The 19,617-nt window shown below is 44.9% G+C and overlaps 1 protein-coding gene across 2 annotated transcripts in view; it reads left to right on the forward strand.

The window, feature by feature from the left end:
* Nucleotides 1–38: 38 nt before the first annotated feature.
* Nucleotides 39–19,617, forward strand: part of Mvd (mevalonate diphosphate decarboxylase) — an 84,084-nt gene continuing 64,505 nt past the window's right edge. The window contains exons 1-3 of one of the 2 annotated variants that reach the window (XM_075884821.1): nt 39–295; nt 446–516; nt 17,167–17,234. In XM_075884821.1, coding sequence (XP_075740936.1) covers nt 214–295; nt 446–516; nt 17,167–17,234 — 221 coding nt within the window. In that variant the 5' untranslated portion in view covers nt 39–213. The remainder of the gene's footprint in view (nt 296–445; nt 517–17,166; nt 17,235–19,617) is intronic. The other variant, XM_037428703.2, reaches the window with a different exon arrangement.

Genomic DNA, 19,617 nt, shown 5'->3' on the forward strand with positions numbered 1-19,617 from the left:
AAAAGTTTATTCTTTTGGTGTTTTTTTTTCGTCATTTTTGTCGGAGGGTGACGTCACTGTGCAAATCGCACGAAAATTTGACATTTCCTCGTTCGGGCAGTTCGGGTATTTGCCGCGGACGGTTGATGTTTGTGCCATGAGGAAAAAGCGCATTAGTAGTGTTCGCTTCGCATCGTTCGCTTGTGTGCTGCTGTGGTGCCGGTGCTAGACAGAATGGAGCACGTAACCAAGATTAATGAAGAACTGTATATGACAACTACGAAAGCGCCGGTAAACATCGCTGTAATCAAATACTGTAAGTACACGCTGATTCAGGGCACCTTTTACTTGTGCCAATACGCGTTCTTAATTATGCGTGTGTTATTTGCACTGCTGACGTGTTTCTCTCCCACGTGTTTGTATTCACCGTACCGTCTTCATTTTTATATTGTTCGCTTTTTTTCAGGGGGTAAAACCAACGAAGACCTTATAATTCCTGCGAACGATTCTCTCAGCCTAACGTTGAGCACTGAACACGTAAGCGATGTTTTATTTAGTCGGCGAATGTTGTAGGCCTGTTAAGAACACACGGTAAGTTGAAGGCGCTTCAACGAGACCGGCCGATGTCTAATGCATGTTACTAGTTCTTGGATAACTAGGTCAACCCGCACCTAGGAGCTTACATCCCACCAAAATGCATCACGTCATTTCATTGTGCTGTGACGTTGTCAACACTGGCTTGGTTTTGCACCGCGCATACTTCGCATCTGGGCAGGTCTTTCCCGATTTTTCAATGCACCGTTTCGCCCTTCACAAATCTATAATGCACCCCACTATTCTGCCAGATGCAAACACACGCTTGCGCGGAAAACTGGAGGGAAAAAAAATGCTTCCTCAGCATCTCTTGTCGTCTAGGTTTATCCTGTTGTTGCTGTCATCCTAATATTAGACTGCTAATGTTCTCTGCAACAGTGACCGTCATTAATCAGTGGGTTGACAGGCTGAACAAGGGTGCTTGCTGTTTTGGACAGTTTTGTTTTGTCAGCTTCTTTCAGGGCTGCATTTTAACACATTTGGAGATCTGTAGAAGCTAAAACCTTCTAGATATGAAGCTGTAAAAAAAAAAAAAAGTCTTTCATGACATAAGCTGCTTCTTAATCTAAAGATTCCCTCTGTATTCTGCTCAAGAGCTTCAGCACTGCTTGTATGGTTTACGGAAAAAAATTCCTTTTCTCATTCTCTCAAATATTTTTGGTAGCATGCATTCTGCGCCCACCAACCATGGAAGAAAGCTGCACCATTGGCTTAACTAGGTTTTTTTTTTTTGGATTCATATTACTACAAGGCCAGTTCACATGTTGGTTTGAAATGGCAAAAGTCATAGGTCAGACGGTCAGGCACACCTAGACCTGCGTAACAGTGAGGAAGGAGCATTTACAAAAAGGTTGTCTGAATTAATGTGCTTGACACATTCTGTCATTTAATTGTGAATTAAAAAGAAAAGGTTCTATAACTGTCTTTATAGTTGTGTCAGACAAAGTTACTAATGTTTGCTGAAATGAGGATGAAACTTAATTTTCTGTACTTTTTCTCCAAAAGTGTGATGTCTCAAATTTTATTCTATGTATATGTGGCCCATTTTCTCATAACGTCTCAAAACTGCATAGATTGAGCCTTGTCTCTGCTTGAAATAAATTTAGACTGAATGCACTTCCCTGCCTTTTTTAAATGAAAATTAGTCGAAAAATTTTTTGCAACCTCTAAATATTCAAGGCAGTATGGTAAATGCAAACACAATGCGCTAACCCTGTCTTGCAGGCCATTGACTGCATTACAACTCTGCCCCTTGGGGCTATGAAGCGGTTGAATATAACCTTCCGTTTAATGGTGCAAGGGTTCACAAAATTAGTACTATAGTGTCTTTGACGTTCTATACAGCTGTATTAGTAAAACAAGTGACAAGCAGTCATATTACATGCATTATTCGATGCCTATAAAACCCACAGGAACCTCGTGCTGGCGTGCTATGCAGTGAATGTGAGGCAAAGACAAGGTTCCTACTACGTTGTGATTGCTCAGATGGACATTTCTTTTACGGGTGAAGCTCCTTATAGCGGTACCTGTTCGTCCCTCGTAGTCGTAGTGTGTAACCAGTGTTACGTTTTGACCTACAAGGTGGTGCCGGTGGAAGATTTCTCCTGTGCGTTGCTGAACAATAAAAAATTCGTAGCGTGCGCGTTGAATAAAAGCCGAATTATCCTGTCTCTCATTTCCCATTAGCAGCCATTGGCATGTACATTGAGCACTATCTGACAAGAAAGGGTTGCTATGTTATACTCACTGGGCGTAACCTCCTTGGTTTTAGAAAGGTTTAGCGAGTGCTGAGCCGCAGTGCCATGAATACAGTGAAGTAGTATATGCCATGTACTCAAGGTGGTTAAAGGTGGGTTAAAGTATGTACGAAGGTGGTTAAAGTAGGTACGAAGCGCAAGCCGTAAGAAAGTGTGCGTGTGCCACCTCTCGTTTAGTCCTTGGAATGTCCGCTGGATTACGGTGCTCCTATATCGGGAATATATGATGAAAAGATGCGAGATGGTGGTACTTCGAGTGTTGAATAGATGGACAAATGGACACACAGACAGATCCAGAGGCGGATCCATAGACGGACGCACAGATGGACGTGCAGATGCACGAACAGACGCACGGGCGGACACATAGACGGACAGAAGCAAGAAGAATGGACGTACGGATGCTTCACCCCACTCTCCGTCACTCACTCCGTGGATATGCAGCCATTTTTTTCTTTAAAACAAATCCTATTCTTTTGAAACATTCTGCATGTTAAACAATCATTTCATTTCCTTTTGATAAGCTGAACAAGATGTCTTGCTAACAAACTGTACTTTGCTACAATATTTACGCCATATATTTACTTCAACCGCTACATTGCGAAAATGCCATTTTTCCGAACTTAGTCGCATTATACTGGCAGCATTTTTGCATGATTTGTTCACTAAGTATTTTAATGATTTAATATAGTAACATATAAAACAGAAAAATGTAAATATATTACTGGCAAAAAATTTGTGGTTCTTACAAAAAATGCTCAACATGCAGCTTACTCACTTTTTCTTCAAGGTGAAAGTTAAACTATCAGTCATGAAAGAAGGACCTTGACATTAAGAAAAAAAATTCTCTTGGTCATAGCTCGATCCAGTAATATTATATAAATTTAGTGAGAAACAGTTTCACTTGGGTGCCCTAGGTTTGATGCGCCCTTTAGGCAAAACAATATTTTTTTGTGAAATATGTCTGAATAACTACTTCTCACATTCACATATACCTGCACAATTTTTTTTAGCATGATCGAAGATTGTTGAAGATTGATTAGGCACACTTGATATGGAATGACCCATATATATAATGTTTTTGTGTGTGTGTGTGTATGTGTGTACACCCATGAGGTGGCACAGGTCGTGTTATATAGATCTGAAGTAAGTTTTTGTTGCAAAATCCTCGCTTCTGTGGCAAGTCACCAATTCGTGACATACGTAAAAGGATGCATTAAAGTTGTAGTTTAGATACTTTAGCTACAGAATAAATTGAAGGTTGCTATATAATGCTGGAGAATGAAAACATTTTTTTTCTTTGGCAGCTTCTTAATTCATGCATTAAGGTGGTAGGCCACTCAAAAACAAGATTTTTTTTAAGGGCAGGCAGCATTGAAGTAACTTTTTCCTCAAAACCAGCATGTCTTATTTAATTTACCCAGCCATTTACAGTGAGAAATATTGAATATTTATTTATAGGAAGGTAATCTTTGTCAAGAATTGCATTAAAAGTGCTAGCCACGCCAGCTGTGATAAGTGACTAATGGGTGGCTTTATTCAGTAAAGCTTTGACATTTGTGTAACTAATGGCTGGAGTTATGCAGTGAACGAGAATAAATATTATACAGTGAATATCAAGGAAGTAATGCTAAAAAAGCAAAAAAAAATGAAAAGAAGCCAATTTAGACTGAACCTGTTGGAGAATTCAGCTGTGAACTGAAAAATATTCGATGGATTTCTTTTATTCTAGTTCACTGCACAGATATATATGTTGTAAATCATTGTGCAAAATTTCAGTTCAAAGTATACGCTGAGAAATACGTTATGAAAGTTTGCGTCGCAACATTTGGAGCAACATTTTATTTTCAGGAAAACGTAAACAAAGATTTTCGAGCTTGTAAAAAGGGTCACAATCTTCGCATGCAGGCCTAAAATGCACCAGATTCATAGCTGGGCCCTTCTGCGGAAGCATTATTGGCTCCTTTTGTTCGGGTGGCTGCTCGTCTTTTCTTCCTGGCCTGTTTTGTCCCATCCGCTGACTTGCGTTTAGCATTCTGCCTGCGCAGGTGATTCCTTGCGATGCAAGCTTTCGTCGTGTGGTACCCTGGTTCTATGCCAGCTTGCCTCAGGATATCTAGGGTGCTTACACTGCCATTATTGAAGTGTACCACAGCATCATGCAAGACAAACATTACTGTAGGCAAGCTTACGTAGACCTCTTTGGGTGCCCGCTGCCATATTAGACCATTGAAACACTCATTTTGAGTCTTTCCATGAAGGCACTTCATTAGAAGTTCATCAGAGCCCAGATCACTGTAGACAGTTTTAACTTTGTTGAGCACATCATTTGGAAGTCCTCCTTTGTCTACATATTTCCCTTGGTCGAGTGCTTTGACCCTTTGGCATCCGCACAAGCTTTTCGGTCCAAGTGGACACAGGTCATGTCTCTGCTGCTCGGCTGCTTGCAATGAAAAAGACTGGCAAGGGTAGCCTTTTTCATTGCAGAAAGGTTCCCCACATTAGCCCTTATGGCGATGCCATAGTTTTGCTGGGGGTCAATGAGGGCATCAGTGAGCTTTCCCTTACCACCGAGTCCACGCACTGTCTTCAGTTTTCTGAGGCAGCAGCCAACACGCTTCTGGACATGCCCAATACATTCCAGTTTCTGCACACTGTCCTTTCCATACATATCTTTGACAGCGGCTTAGCTCTTGGAATCACCATCGCCGTAGTACTGCAGGTGCTTCAAATCTCTTTTGCCTTTCGACCTTTCAAATATTCGGTATAGACCAACCGTCTCCATACTGCCAGCTCTTCCTCATGGTTTGCTTGACAGGAAGTGTGGTTTGCCTTTCATTCCTGGTACGAAGCACTATCTTGCCTCAACTTTCTTTTGGTTTTACAAAACTTACACGAACTAGAAAGGGCCTCAACATCAATAACCTTTCCAGTATCAACAGAAATCACAGGCACACAACCGTTCAAAGATGAATGGCCACGCTTCTGCCACGTGCCATCACCTGAAACGCCACACTCTGCATTCCCCACAACACCACGAACTTCCACAGCAGCATCAGTCATCGACTTCGACGCCACTTCTTCTGCCGCTGCAGAAAGCCGAGATGACAATTTGTTGTAGGCGGAGTGACGTGGAGGAGCGGGCATGTTCATCACTTTGGAAAAAGTTTTCGCACCAGTGTGCCCTTTTCCTAACTGGTGCGTCGCGTAAACCAGACGTAAATTGTTCTCATTGGCATGACCCACCTGTCTCGACGTATGAAATGGGCGCTTGAACCCACAGTCGGTACACACGACCGCACAAGCCGAGCATATATCCCTTGGTGAGAGCGTTCCTCGAGCTTCAGTGTTGTGTTCATGCATTCGGAACATGCCAGCTATGAAAACACTGAAGAAAGAATACCAATGTGCATTATCCTGTTCTCTTGGAGCGCAGAATTCTCTAGTGGAGCCTGGTACGCCTTGTTTATGTCCCCAAGCTTCTGCGCGGTCGCCGAAATACCGGTGTCTGTGTCAGTAGGCAGCCTCGTCGTCGTGTAGCGATTTCCATTTTGCTATAGGAGCATAGGGTATAGAAAACTTGCTGTAACTCGCAAACTAAGGACGCTAGGAGGATAATTTTTGTTGCAATATATATGTGAATGTTTGGGCGTGCAAGAAAAACAAAACCCTAAAATTTATTTCGCGAAAAAAAAAAACTTTTGAAGGCGGCCTACCACTTTAAAAGGTTAATAATCTTGTACTGTGCAATTAAAGTAGGTATTTTAGACATTTCTTGCTGGGCTAGTTGGTGCATGTCTAAGATGGGGGGGGGGGGGGGGGTAGCTGCACAATCAGTTGGCGAGTAGAGAACAAATTGATATGGTCATACCGTTTTTCCTGTACTTCTGTCTACATTGTTTTTTTCTGTGTTTGTCTGACTGTAAGCCCAACAGTTCCCGTCACAGGTAATTCTAGTAGTGCAGGCAAGCTGCTACCTTGGTACTGGATAGCATAAACGCTTGCTCTGTGACTGGGAGTCGGTAAATATATATTGTAAGCACAATATTGACAACGTTTGACCTTCATCTTCTTGATATGTATATAATCGTCACGAAAAACGTCGTCTTCGTTCGAAGGGTTGATCAGGCGATTCGGCCTAATAAACGCTGTCGAGACTCCAACGCTGCTACCGTCTTAGAGTGGTGGAGCTGCTTCGATCCCCAAGTCCTCTCCCACGTCACGTTCCCCTGGAGCTTCGTTCGGGGCGCCACTTGCTTCCCCCGTCCGCTGTCATGGCTCAAGAACCGCTGCCCAGAACATCCAGCATCCCTGTCCAACAAACCATTCCTGCGTGGATCGTCAACGCCCGGCAGCGCGACCCACCCATCTTCTGTGGTCTTCCACGCGACGACGTCGAGGTATGGCTAAAAGAATACGACATGACGAGTGTTTATAACCAATGGGATGAGCCTCAAAAACTTCGTCACGTCGCCTTCTGCCTGTCCGATGTTGCGAAAACGTGGTTTTTAACCACAAGAGCAACTTCCCGGATTGGCCTACTTTTGCTCAACAAGTCCGTAGGATTTTTGGAAAACCGAACATCCATTCCGAAGTGTCGAAACGAAAGCTTGATGGGCGTGCCCAACTTCCCGGGGAGACGTACACTTTGTACATTCAAGACGTCCTTCCCCTTTGCCACCGCGTGAACTCGGCGATGACAGAAGCTGATCGTGTTCGCCACATCATCAAAGGGATAAGCCATGTCGCGTTTAACGCTCTGGCTGTTAAAAACCCCACCACCGTTGAGGACGTCATCACGACATGTCAGCATCTTGATGAACTCCAAGCCATTCGATTGCACCCAGACTACCCAGACGCCAGTGACAGCAGGCCTTCCTCGGATGCGGATTTTCGCGCGCTCATTCGCACTCTGATTCGCGAGGAACTTCAAGCGCAAGGGTTGTCATGTGCACCCGCCCCTCGGCCTCACTCTCAATCTGCTGGTCTGTGCGACATCATCAAAGAGGAGCTCTCATCCGTGGCTGGCGTTCTCCCATCGAACACTACGGCGCCATCAACACCACCCATGACGTATGCGCAAGTCGCTGCCATGCCACCTGCCTTGCTTCAGCACGCGCATCCTATTCCTGCGCAGTACAGCGTAGCAGCATTTGCACCACACTCACCTGTCCCAGTGCCAGTATCAGCGCCTGTGACAGCTCCAGCACACTACGCCCCTGGCGCTCACCTCGCCCAATATGTTGCTATTGTGGCATTCGGGGCCATATTTCACGATTTTGCCGCAAGCGCCAACAGGACGAACGCCGTGGCTACGATGTTTACGAAAGGGATTCTGAGCCATCACCGAACCAGTACCAGCGACGCCCTACGACACATTCCTTCTCTCCAACTTCTCCACTCGCCGCACCTCGCCCCTGCTATCCCGGACGCCGCCAATCCCCTTCACCTCTACGATGCTCAACATCTCCCCTGAGACCGGCTGTACCTACTTCTGACTACCACTCGGAAAACTAGCTGGTGCAGTTTTTGGAGGGAAAGCTGCATCGCTCGAACAAACACCAAGACCTCCAGAGGGCCCAGCCAACTTGTTATTAGTGTATGCGGAAGGGGTACCAGTTCAGGCATTGGTGGACACGGGGGCTGCTATCTCTGTTATTCATGCGGATTTGTGTACTCGTCTACGTAAGGTTACCACACCTTATACTGGCACTCTCTTACGTAGCGCAAATGACTTGCAGATACGGCCATTAGCACAGTGCACCGTTAGTTTTCATTGATGGGATCCGGTATCATATTCAGTTTTCCGTGCTGGCTTCTTGTGCTTTTTTGCTTATTTTAGGATGGGACTTTCTTTCTGATGCTGCTGCTTCCATCTCTTGTCGACAACGACTCATACATATGCGAGAGACTGATGATATTTCCCCCCAAATTATCACGTGACCGGCTCGAACAGCCAATGACTTCCTTGTGACACCTAACCACGAGCACGTTATCACGATTATGTCGGACTCCATTGACCACGGTGACGTCCTTGTCAGTCCATCAGCCCGTTGTCTATTCAGAGGGATTGCACTTTCATCGAGTCTTGTTTGCTTCTCCAACGGCACCGCATTTCTCGCAGTGCTGAATATCACCAATGAGCCGATTCTGCTGACCAAGGGCACTGTTGTAGTTTCCAGCGTGGACACACAATATATCTCTGTAGTGGCTTCGGATACCAGTCTGGTGGAATCACGTTCAATACCAACAGATGCTCCACTTACTACGACTCTCGTCGATGCCATCAGCACGGATCTCACTCCCCCGCAAGCAGACGAACTCTACTGGTACTGGCGCTGTTGTCTAAGCATAAATTTTCTTTCGACGTACATTCCACTGCTCTAAGCCAGACTTCTGCGGTGGCCCATCGCATACACACCGACGGAACTTCTATTGTCCGTCGTCGACCATACCGTGTTTCTTCCTGCGAATGCGAGATCGACAAGCACGTTGCTGATATGCTCAAGCAAAACATCATCCGCCCCTCCTCAAGCCCTTGGTCGTCACCTGTCGTTCTCGTAAGAAAAAAAGACGGTTCGGTGCGATTCTGCGTTGACTACCGCGCAGTAAACAAAGTAACAAGAAAAGACGTATATCCCTTGCCTCGCATTGATGATGCCTTAGATTCCTTACAAGGAGCGGAATATTTTTCGAGCCTTGACCTGCGCTCCGGTTATTGGCTAATTCCAATGCACGAGGATGACAAGGAAAAAACGGCCTTTGCCACACCCGACGGACTTTACGAATTTAACGTCATGCCTTTCAGCCTCTGCAATGCGCCAGCAACGTTTGAACGACTGATAGACACTGTATTGCGGGGCCTTAAGTGGAAAACATGCTTATGTTACCTTGACGACATCGTCATATTTTCTTCAACATTCGAACAGCACTTGCAGCGCCTAGATGAAGTTCTGACGTGTCTCGCAGCTGCTGGCCTTCAGCTCAACACCAAGAAGTGCCACTTTGCTAGCAAAAGTATTAGTACTCGGACATCTCGTCAGCAAAGATGGAATCCGGCCTGATCCCGACAAGATTATCGCCGTTCTTCACTTCTCGGTGCCTCAACGCGTCAAAGAGCTCCGAAGCTTTCTTGGGCTTGCGTCGTACTTCCGACGCTTTATATGAGACTTCGCCACCATTGCTGCGCCACTTCACCAACTCCTTTCTTCGGGAGTGTCATACGTATGGCCGGACGAATGCCAAATGGTTTTTGACACCTTTAAATGTGCCCTCACGGCTGAGCCAGTGCTTTGTCATTTCGATAACGCTGCACCCACTCTCCTCCATACTGATGCCAGCGGACACGGACTCGGTGCTGTACTTTTGCAATGAACAGAGCGTTATGACGAACGTGTGATCGCATACGCAAGTCGCACCCTCACAGCAGCAGAGAAAAACTACACCATCACCGAGCAGGAGTGTCTCACCGTTGTCTGGGCTATCCAGAAGTTTCGACCATATATTCACGGCCGCCACTTTACTGTCGTCACTGACCACCACGCTTTGTGCTGGCTGTTGACGTTGAAGACGTCGACAGTCTGTCTGGACGTCTCGGTCGCTGGATACTTTGTCTCCAAGAATACGAGTTTGACTTTATCTACAAATCCGGCAAGAAACACAACGATGCCGATGCCCTTAACCGCTGTCCTCTACAATCCTCATCAGGCACTCCTGGCCTGTCGCCAACTGTGAATGAACCCATCAAAGTATTTCCGTCAGTTCATTCACTCGCCGCTGTCGATTTTCTTTCTACCTTCAACAACGAGATGTTTGCATCCCACCAACGCAGCGACAGTTACTGTCGCTATATAATGCCGCACCTTCAAGGCTCCTCTCGTCCTCCCAATGCTCGCGTCCATTGACAGCTGCGGAACTTCAAGACTGAAAACTCAATCCTTTACTGCTTTGTCTTCCACCCCGAAGGACATCGCTGGGTTCCTGTTGCTTCTCGTTCTCTAAGGGCGCAGATTTTGGAGGCGTTTCACGATGACCCCAAGGCTGGTCATATCGGTTTTCAAAAAACCCATGAACGCATCCGGAATCGTTTTGCTTGACCTGGCCTTTCCAACTGCGTAGCGCGATATGTTGCGTCATGCTCGCTATGCCAACGCCGCAAGCGACCCACTTCCTCTTTGGCCGGTCTTCTACAACCTCTTCCGTGTCCTGACGCTCCCTTCGATGTCATTGGCATTGACTTCTACGCACCGCTACCAATATCAGCTAGCGGCAAGCGCTGGATTGTCACAGCAGTTGACCACTTAACAAGGTACGCCGAAACAGCTGCACTTCCTTCAGGATCAGCAGAGGACATTGCCACATTTTTTCTGGAGGCAATCTTTCTAAGACATGGTACACCACGCATCTTATTGAGCGATCGCGTCAAGGCGTTTGTCTCGAAACTACTCGAACAAGTCCTCCACGCATGTAATACGATTCACAAGACGACATCCAGCTACCATCCCCAGACTAACGGCCTCACAGAGCGCTTCCATCGAACTTGGACCGACATGATATCTATGTATATCAACGCCGATCACACCAACTGGGATACCACCCTGCCATTCGTGACTTTTGCATACAATACCGCTACGCAGCGCACCACGGGCTATTCCCCATTCTTTCTCGTCTATGGCCGTCAACCAACATCTCCGCTCGACATTTCCTTTTTTGACATCCCTGTGAACTCGTCATCGTCATCGAGGGAGCACTTAATCTCTCGCCTGGCCGATTGTCGCCGACGCGCCCACCTCAATACACAGGCAAGCCAACAAGAGCGGAAGACTCGCTACGATGGCGTCCACCGCGTAGTTCACTTCAATACTGGAGACGAAGTACTGTTGTGGACCCCAACGCGGGTTCCCGGCCTGCGTGATAAGTTTCACTCGCGTTTCATCGGCCCCTACGCTATAGTCGAGCAGACGTCTCCTGTTACCTATCGAGTAACCGCTGTTGTCATGCCTTCCGACGGCCGTTTTCGTGGCACGGAGGTTGTTCACGTGTCGCGCTTAAAACCATTAGTGCGCCGTACACCACCGTCATAAACAGTAGCCTAATTGGCCGCTTCCGCGCGAGGGGGAAATTAGTGTAAGCACAACATTCACAACGTTTGACCTTCATCTTCTTCATCTGTATGTAGTCGTCACGAAAAACATCGTCTTCGTTCGAAGGGTTGATCAGGCAATTCGGCCTAATAAACGCCGTCGAGACTCCAACGCTGCTACTGTCTTACGATATATATATCTGTAGTGGGCTTCTGAGCTGCTTCCCATGCACAGGACCTAGTAGCTGATTTTTCCTACTGCAGTACAATAGAGTGGGACTGGCTTTGCAGCACTATAGTGTAAATGAAATGGAACTGTGGGAATGGATCTGATGCTGGACACTCGGCAAACAGCTGGCTACTTAAAAAATGGGGATAGTAAATTTCTTTGACTAATAATAAATTCACTATATTTTATTTCAGAAGTTCTCTTCAGCACTGTGCAGGCTACAGAGCCCCTCAGCCAAAAGGAAGGACTATTAGCTCCTACACATGTATTTACTCGCGCCGTGTCGTGTGCTTACCGTCTTCACGGCGTCTGCTCGCTGAATCCTCAATACACGCTCAATGCAGATAATATGGCTGGTTTATTAACTTCAATGTACAGTAAAAGTGTGAAACGAGCAACTACATCGGGCCACCAACTTCACCTCTTGCGAAAAATTTCATAACTTAGAGATGTGTCGTTGCAGAGACTCATTCGATGCCATTTGTGTGGTACACACGTGCAAGATCGGTGACTGAGTGGTAAAAAGAACACATGAAATTGTTTGATTTAGGAGAACCTGTGCTTGAAACGGAGCGCTGAACTCTTCACATTAGGTGCACGGATGGTCGCTCTTTCTCGGTCGCTGTTCATGGCTATCGTATGACTGCTTCTCTGTCAACACGTTCATTCATGTTTTTCGCTGCAGCGCTCCCCCCCCCCCCCTTTTTTTTTTTGCTCCCAGCAAAGGAGGATTCCCGTGTGCGGAACACTGCGAGGTTGCATGTCCGATATTTGGAGATGCAGCGTTCTTGGTCTGCCGACGCAACCCCAGCACTGCCTCGGGATGTTAGGCTTAGCAGGTGCGGCTAAGCAAGCAGTGTATCTCACTAGTAATGACAAAGCATACCTGATGCTTTCTCCTGTAGGTAATATTCAATAAATCGATGGCTGATTTCATCATTTATTCATTGCTGCCAGCGCAGTGGGGGTTGTAGCAAGAGCTGGTTCGGATTGAAGTGGGCAGTCGCTTCAGCGCGGGTGCTTCCATGTTGATTTGTAACTACAGTTATCGGTGGCAACAGTCACAAATAATTAGATGCATACGAAATAAATGCAAAGAACAACAAACATATGACATATTGATGTGTCGTAATATACCAAACGGCAATTTTAGCCAACCCTGTCCATTTTAAGGCACTTATATCTGGGACTATGTTCTGCTGTCCAAGCGTGTGGCTTTCTTACACCCCGTAGCTTTGGTAGTGCTGAACCCCAGTGGTGAAACAAGAGTATAGTTTAGCCTTTAATTTATCAATTGCAGACTCCTTTAGCAGTTGGATTGTTTGAACAGTGTAACCAGGATGAAAAATACATGTATGAAGGGGATGAAATTTTGATGGAGAAAGACTAAGTTTAATTGGCACTTCAACATACACTGTAACCTTGATTATATGGGAAACAGTACATATATACTGTAGGCAATATACAGGAAATTTTTTCACAGAGAGTTAACTTGCGAAGGCTGGGGTGGGAAAAGAGTGTGTGTGGGTGCACAGGCTCTGTCAACATTAGGAACATCAGAAAACAATCAACCGTCAATCTCACTTGCCCATCATGCTCACCCCGCAACCTCACAATCGCTGCTCTTGCTCAACATTCTCTGACGATATTGAACTTTTCTGCTTGAAATCGTAATATTGAAATTGTAATCGAGATTGAGCTTTCTCTGCCTTTTGAGGCTTCTTCAGTAAATTTATTGCTGTCTTGGTGCACAAGCAAGGTCTTTTATTGTAGACTTTATGTTAGGCTTGTGGGGTCTGTCTTGGTGCACAAGCAAGGTCTTTTATTGTAGACTTTATGTTAGGCTTGTGGGGTCTCAGTATGGAGAGCGCCACGCTCTTGGAGTGAACAGACACAGCGGAGGCGGTCGAAACGAACCAAGTGAACTACTTTAGAACTACAATATCGCCAGCCAAATTATAATAACATCAATTGTGATCAACATGCTAAAACATCCTTACACAAAATTACACCACACTCAACAACATAAAAAACACAATACCACATCCAAGACGATGTCGCCAATGCTCGACTTACCACGAGGGCCCACCGCAGACGGCCCGCGGTGCCACCTACGGCAGACTTACCGCTAGAGACAACCGTTCCCGCCAACCGCTACGCGCCAAACAGACTCGCTCATCTCTTCCTTGCCGCCTGTCACAAACGACTTCAATTTTCGGATCATCCGCGGGCCCCATCTTCCAAGGAAGGGCGCTTTTGTGTTGGGGACGACATCCGGGGATTTTGTGTTGGGGACGACATCCGGCGACTATAACGACCCAGCGTGGCGCCGGCTCGTCTTCTCTGCACCGGTGCCAGAAGGGGCGCCGGCGGTCTAAACAAGGAAAATTACTCCCAGATGAGACGGGAGCACGTGTACGCCCCTGAGGAGGTTTGAACTGCATCGGAAAAGCAGTTGACGTAGAGCCAGCAACAAGTGCGGTCGTCGGTGTCGCGAGTCTCGCGTGGGCGACGAGCATGGAGTGACCCGCACAACGTATTGAGACGGCTGCGATTCCGGGCACCCTCGTCGTCTACCGACCCGGCGAGACCTTCAGCGGCACCCGTCAACTCCCCTATGTGCACCAAGAGCTGGCCTGGTCCGTATGGAAGTTTTTATTGTGACTTTTTTTTTAAATCGTTAATTTATTATAACCAGCCCTTTTTTTTTTTTTTTTGTAGTGTGCGCTGCGTCGCTCATTGAAATTCAAAAGCGCCACCATGAGTATTCTGTAATTATTTCCTTGTATCTCCTGTGATTCATGCCATTAGTTTAACATTCCGCGTATTCGTCTTTAGTCTGTATCTTTTGTAGTGTTTTTTTAGCATATTTTGTTATATAGCTGTTCTTTCCATCGGGCGTATCAGTTTCCTGTTTTGTTATTTTTGTTAACTCCTGCCTTTGCCCTTGTTTGAATTAAATGCTAGTTCGTTTTGCATAAAATCTCCGTGTCTGCTTATGAGTGCGTCGATCAGGCTCATTCATCACCACACGTGCAACGCCGCACGGGTCGACCGACCTGCAAATAAATTTGAAATGTGCCACTTCGAGGCCTTTCAGGCGTCGCAGGCCGAAGCGTAAAGTGGAAGCCTGCGAGTCTGCCGCACGTCGGTGTTGGATCGGCGGGGCCTCACCCGAAGTGTGTGACATCGCCACTGAGTCTTGCTGTCAGGCGTCACTGCCGGCGCTACCGTTCTAACAACCATGGTGATAATCGCTCATGAGCACAACGCCACCTACCGCTCAATAGTTGTGACCCCCTAAATGCGGCCTATGTGCGAGACACGTGCGCAATGCGGCACAAACAACTCTACAGAAGGTGTTAGCACCCCCACAGGCTCTAATCGCTGGGCTGCCTGGGGAGTAGAAACTCTTCGGTCTTTCGAGGCTGTAGCTAGTCCTCATGCCTCCAGTGCCACTCTATGAGGGGTGGCTTGACTGATGCTGACTCGAGCCACTTGTTGAAGGTAACCTCTCTTGGACTCGAGCTCATATCCTGTATTGAGTGTTTTGTATCATCAAATGTTTTAGGTTAATGAAGTGTTGTATGTTCAGAACTCATAGTTGAATTGGTCATGACACATTGCTGTGCAAAAAAAGTGCGTGGTTTGAATTGCAGTAACACAGCCACCAGCATTCTCCCATTAATGAATGGGGTGCAATGACAATACTAAAGAATTTGATCTTATTGTAATTGCAGTGTTTCTTTCGAATTCTCTTGGAGCCTGTGCTTCAGTGTTTCAAAAGCCCCGTTCTGCTTAACCGTTTCATGATGAGTGATAGGGGGCTGTGCACAAGTGCTCAGTACTATGCTGCCTCATAAAGGGCTGAAAGTACCCACTGTGATATCTTAGCAGGTAAAATGCAGTGCTGCTAAGCTCAGGGATGCAGGCTCGATTTCTAGTGGTCGCGGCCACACTTAAACAGGGATGATACGTAAAAGCCTGTGTATGTAGATTTGAGTGCAAGTTAAAAAAAATGCTTGGTGGTAAGAATTAACCCGGAGTTTTCTCTATTGGTTGCATCATAGTCATATTGTGGTTTTGGCACGTGCAACCCAAGAAATTATTGTTTCAAAAGGACTGGAAATGTGGACACATAAGCTGTGGCTTATTGTTTGAGACATGCATTTAAATCTGCTTTTAAAATGGTTAAATCTGCCGAACATTGAATGAAGGAAGGAAGTAGAATTTAGGGGCCTATTTTTTCTTGTTTTAGACAAGAGCTCAAAGAAAGCTAACAGACAGTGAAGCGAAGGAAGGTATAGAAGACATTGATTTCAGCCTTTCAATTGTATTGTAGTAATCATTATATAAATGGCTAAAAAAAAAGTAGACGAAAAGACTGAAGGAATTGAGCTTGCAACCTTAGGATAACTCATCCGATGCTCTACCATTTCTGCTACAGCGGCAGCCGTTGTCCTGTCCAGTTCAGATATTTCTTTGCACATAAGCCTGGGAGTGTTAGAAAGCGCCACTCGTAGCCATGATGGCGAGTGTAGAATGGGCTTTTTTGCCAGCTGGCAGCTCACCAATAATCTCTTCCGTGCTAAGCGAAGACATCAAGTCTCTTAAGGCATCAAGTACCTGAAGCTGTCAAGGCAGAGGTCATATTTCTGCTGATCAGCTCATGCTTATCATGAAACAGTAGGCCGGGGTCTTTGTCTCCTAGCTCCAATTAGTGTGGCCAACCATTACAATTGTAGTGGCTTGCCATGTAAAGGATGGTGATGCCAGCCAGTGTGTCAACCATTCAGTTGATAAAACTAAGATTTCTTTATGTGCACTTTTCCGTGTATGTAGCCTTGCCAGATACATACATGGATTGTTGGTAAAGTGCTGAGGCTTTGTCTGGTAAAATAGTATTATTGATCTGATCAAATCATATTATTAAAATTTTTTATAGTGGGCTTTTCGGGCTTCCATACACCGCTGCCAATGCGACTCCCTCGTTGCAAAGGCTTTGTCAAAGTCGACTACCGCAGTCACTTTCAGAGACAATGGCAGCCCCGTGATGGCGAGAACACTGTCAAAACGGTGATCTTTAAGGCTTCTATCGAGCTTTAAGGACAGCAAAAAGTTTGCCTAACTCACATTGGGGATTTATGGAGTCTGCAGCAATGTTATACCACCTATCAAGGCCATGTACACAATTGCATTGTGGGCTTTAGCATTGTTATGGTGGAGCTTTCTTTTTGCAGCCAATATGCAGTGGCTCTTGCATTTTCAGCATTGAAATAAAAAGGACAAATGTTTCTGAAATCAAGTATGACTGACCATAGTCTGTATGCTATTTGCTATAAGAAGTAATTTGCCTTATCTCAGTTTTTTATAATGATGTTCCATTGTAGTTGCATGGAGTTGGCATAAACTGGATCGGCTAGTTTTAAAAAGCCATGTATAGTTGTTTAATTACTACTGTTTTTATAATTGTACGGGTTTCGCCATTGGGTATAGTAACATAATTTTTTATTGATTTTTTTTTTCAGTTGTGTGCAACAACTACAGTAGCAGTTGGAAAGAAATTTAGGGAGGATAGAATCTGGCTCAATGGAAAGTAAGTGTGCATATGTAATGCAATATTTATTTGGATGAGATTTGGAGCATGACAGTGACAGTAACTTAGAGGATTTCAGTAAGTTGCTTCTGATTCAGCAACTTCAGTACCTTTTCAAGTAATCATCGAATGACCTCACTGTAACAGTTTACTGCCTATTGAATCTCTCGCCACAAAAATATTTCAAGTTTATTGCATATAATCAGCTTTACAAGAAGTTCTTGCATTCTTCAAGTGCTTTTTTTGTTGTTGTTTTCACAAGTGTGCTGAAAGCCACGTGGGGGGTGATGGGGGGATAAAAGTTTCAATTCTTTTTACTTCCATAAAAATAAATGAAGGCATAAACAGAAAGTTGGAGCCTTCTTGAAGGGGGCAAGAAGCTGCGTTAGTGAGCCTCATGGCCTTCAGTATTTTTACTTTTATTCTTTGGACATGTTAGCCACAACCTCCACTTCAGATGAGTGCAGCGCTGGCATGTGGTAGCACGCTGTGAAAGCTACAGTATTAGCTACCTCATTGCACAGATGATCTAGTAGAAGTGATGCTTAGATGTGCTAAATGTTCAGCTTAGTTACCAGAGTACCTGGCTTTTTTCTGTCAGGTTGTTTAGTGGGTAGTAGCCAAATCTAGAGAGCACATTTTGAAGTGGCTTCAATTAGCTAATCTTAGACTCATCTGCTAAGACATGGTTCGTAAGGAGTGCTGAAGATGGCTGGTGTATGCTGGCAAGAGTACCTGTGGTTTTTTTTAAATGAAAATATGCATCAGTAAGTGCTCTCATAACAAGCTCAGTGCTAGGCAAAGCATCAACACAGGTACATCGTTCTCAAAATAGCATGGTTGTAATATGCCAATGGCAGCTCATGTAAAGGTAGGGGAAAAGAAAACATTAGACTGACGACGATCGATCGAGACTGGAAGTACCAAGACTAGTTACTTATTCAGTGCTTTCAGGAGAGTGACGTGTATGTGTTTTTAATTATTGAAAACAAAACAAACTGGTATTACTGAGAATGTTTTTGCAATCATGAAACCTGTCAGTGCCGTTGTCAGACCCGCCTGCTACATAGTTAATTGACTAAGGGGAAAGTGAGTAATATTTGGCGGTCCTTGGCACGAAATTTTAATTTCTTTGATGGGAAATGTACATATATTTTTGGCTGAGATGCTCATTGAAGCTTGACTACAGATTGGCAGCATTTTCTGGCTGTGTGCAAAAGATGCTGCAGGGTTTCTTTGAAGCAATAACTGCTTTCTGTTCTTGGAATCGTTTTTGTTCAAACTGTAATCCTGATTGGTATAGTGGCTTCTTTGCTTTGAAAATAATGGCATGCTCTGGGGGGGGGGGGGGGGGGGGGTAGAGCTTAAGAATCTGTAATGTTCCCTCATTACTGCATTTCGTGGTACTACCCTGATGTGTATTTGGGCAGTAGCTTGCAGGTACGAGTCTGCCTGAATGTTTTTAGGCATATGTTTTCAAATTTAAAAGCCAGCAAGAACAAAACAAACGAAAGAAAAAGCTTTGTTGTTACTCACTAGTATGTTTTCAGCAGCTAAGGGACAAATGCAAGGATAACGCAAAACAAACTACTACATGGTAAATTGTCTATTCTCAACTTTTATAACTTGTGTTCAGCAATTTCTATATATCATGATTTTTTATTTTATTTTTTACTTTTTTTATTGGTACCCACTGTGCCTGTTAAAGCATTGAGGATTGGATGGTGATCTAGAAAAAAGATAAGACATTGATATTGTAGGTAATACATCTTTGCAATGAACGTGATAGAGATCTTACACATTGTGAGAAATGGCACAAGCGAAGCTTTAATGAGGCAGCAAGGTGAAATGACGCATTACAGCAAGAGTTGCACTGCAGATGTATAAATAACAAATGCATAATTCAGCCACCATGTTGAATCTTGCAGAGCTAGTGTATGTTTTTTTTCATCATTAAAATGGGTTGGTCCACAAGGCATGGTGTGCTAGATCATGTCTAAATTTACCGAAGTGTTGAGGTACAATGAGAGATGTGTAGTGAATATCGGGGCTGTGCTGAAGGACTGAGGTTTGATCCCACCATCATGCACATAATCAAATCCTATGTGAGCAATATGACAAGATGGTCACATTTATAGTGAATTCCAAAAGGCTTTGCAAAGCAAGCTTTGCTTTAAAACTGTATTTATGATTGTGTGTTTGGTCAGACTTTTGATGGCAGGTTGGAAACAAGCCTATTTTATTCTATTGTACTCGACATTGCATATAGGATAACGGGTACTATTCTTTGCATGAAAACAGTGCACGCTGTATGACATGGAGAAACACAAATAGCATTTTGTATTAAGTTTAGTAGAAATTTTCTAGTATATGAATTTTCCTT

This window comes from Rhipicephalus microplus, unplaced genomic scaffold (genome assembly GCF_043290135.1).
Source record: "Rhipicephalus microplus isolate Deutch F79 unplaced genomic scaffold, USDA_Rmic scaffold_48, whole genome shotgun sequence".
Taxonomy (NCBI): Eukaryota; Metazoa; Arthropoda; class Arachnida; order Ixodida; family Ixodidae; genus Rhipicephalus; species Rhipicephalus microplus.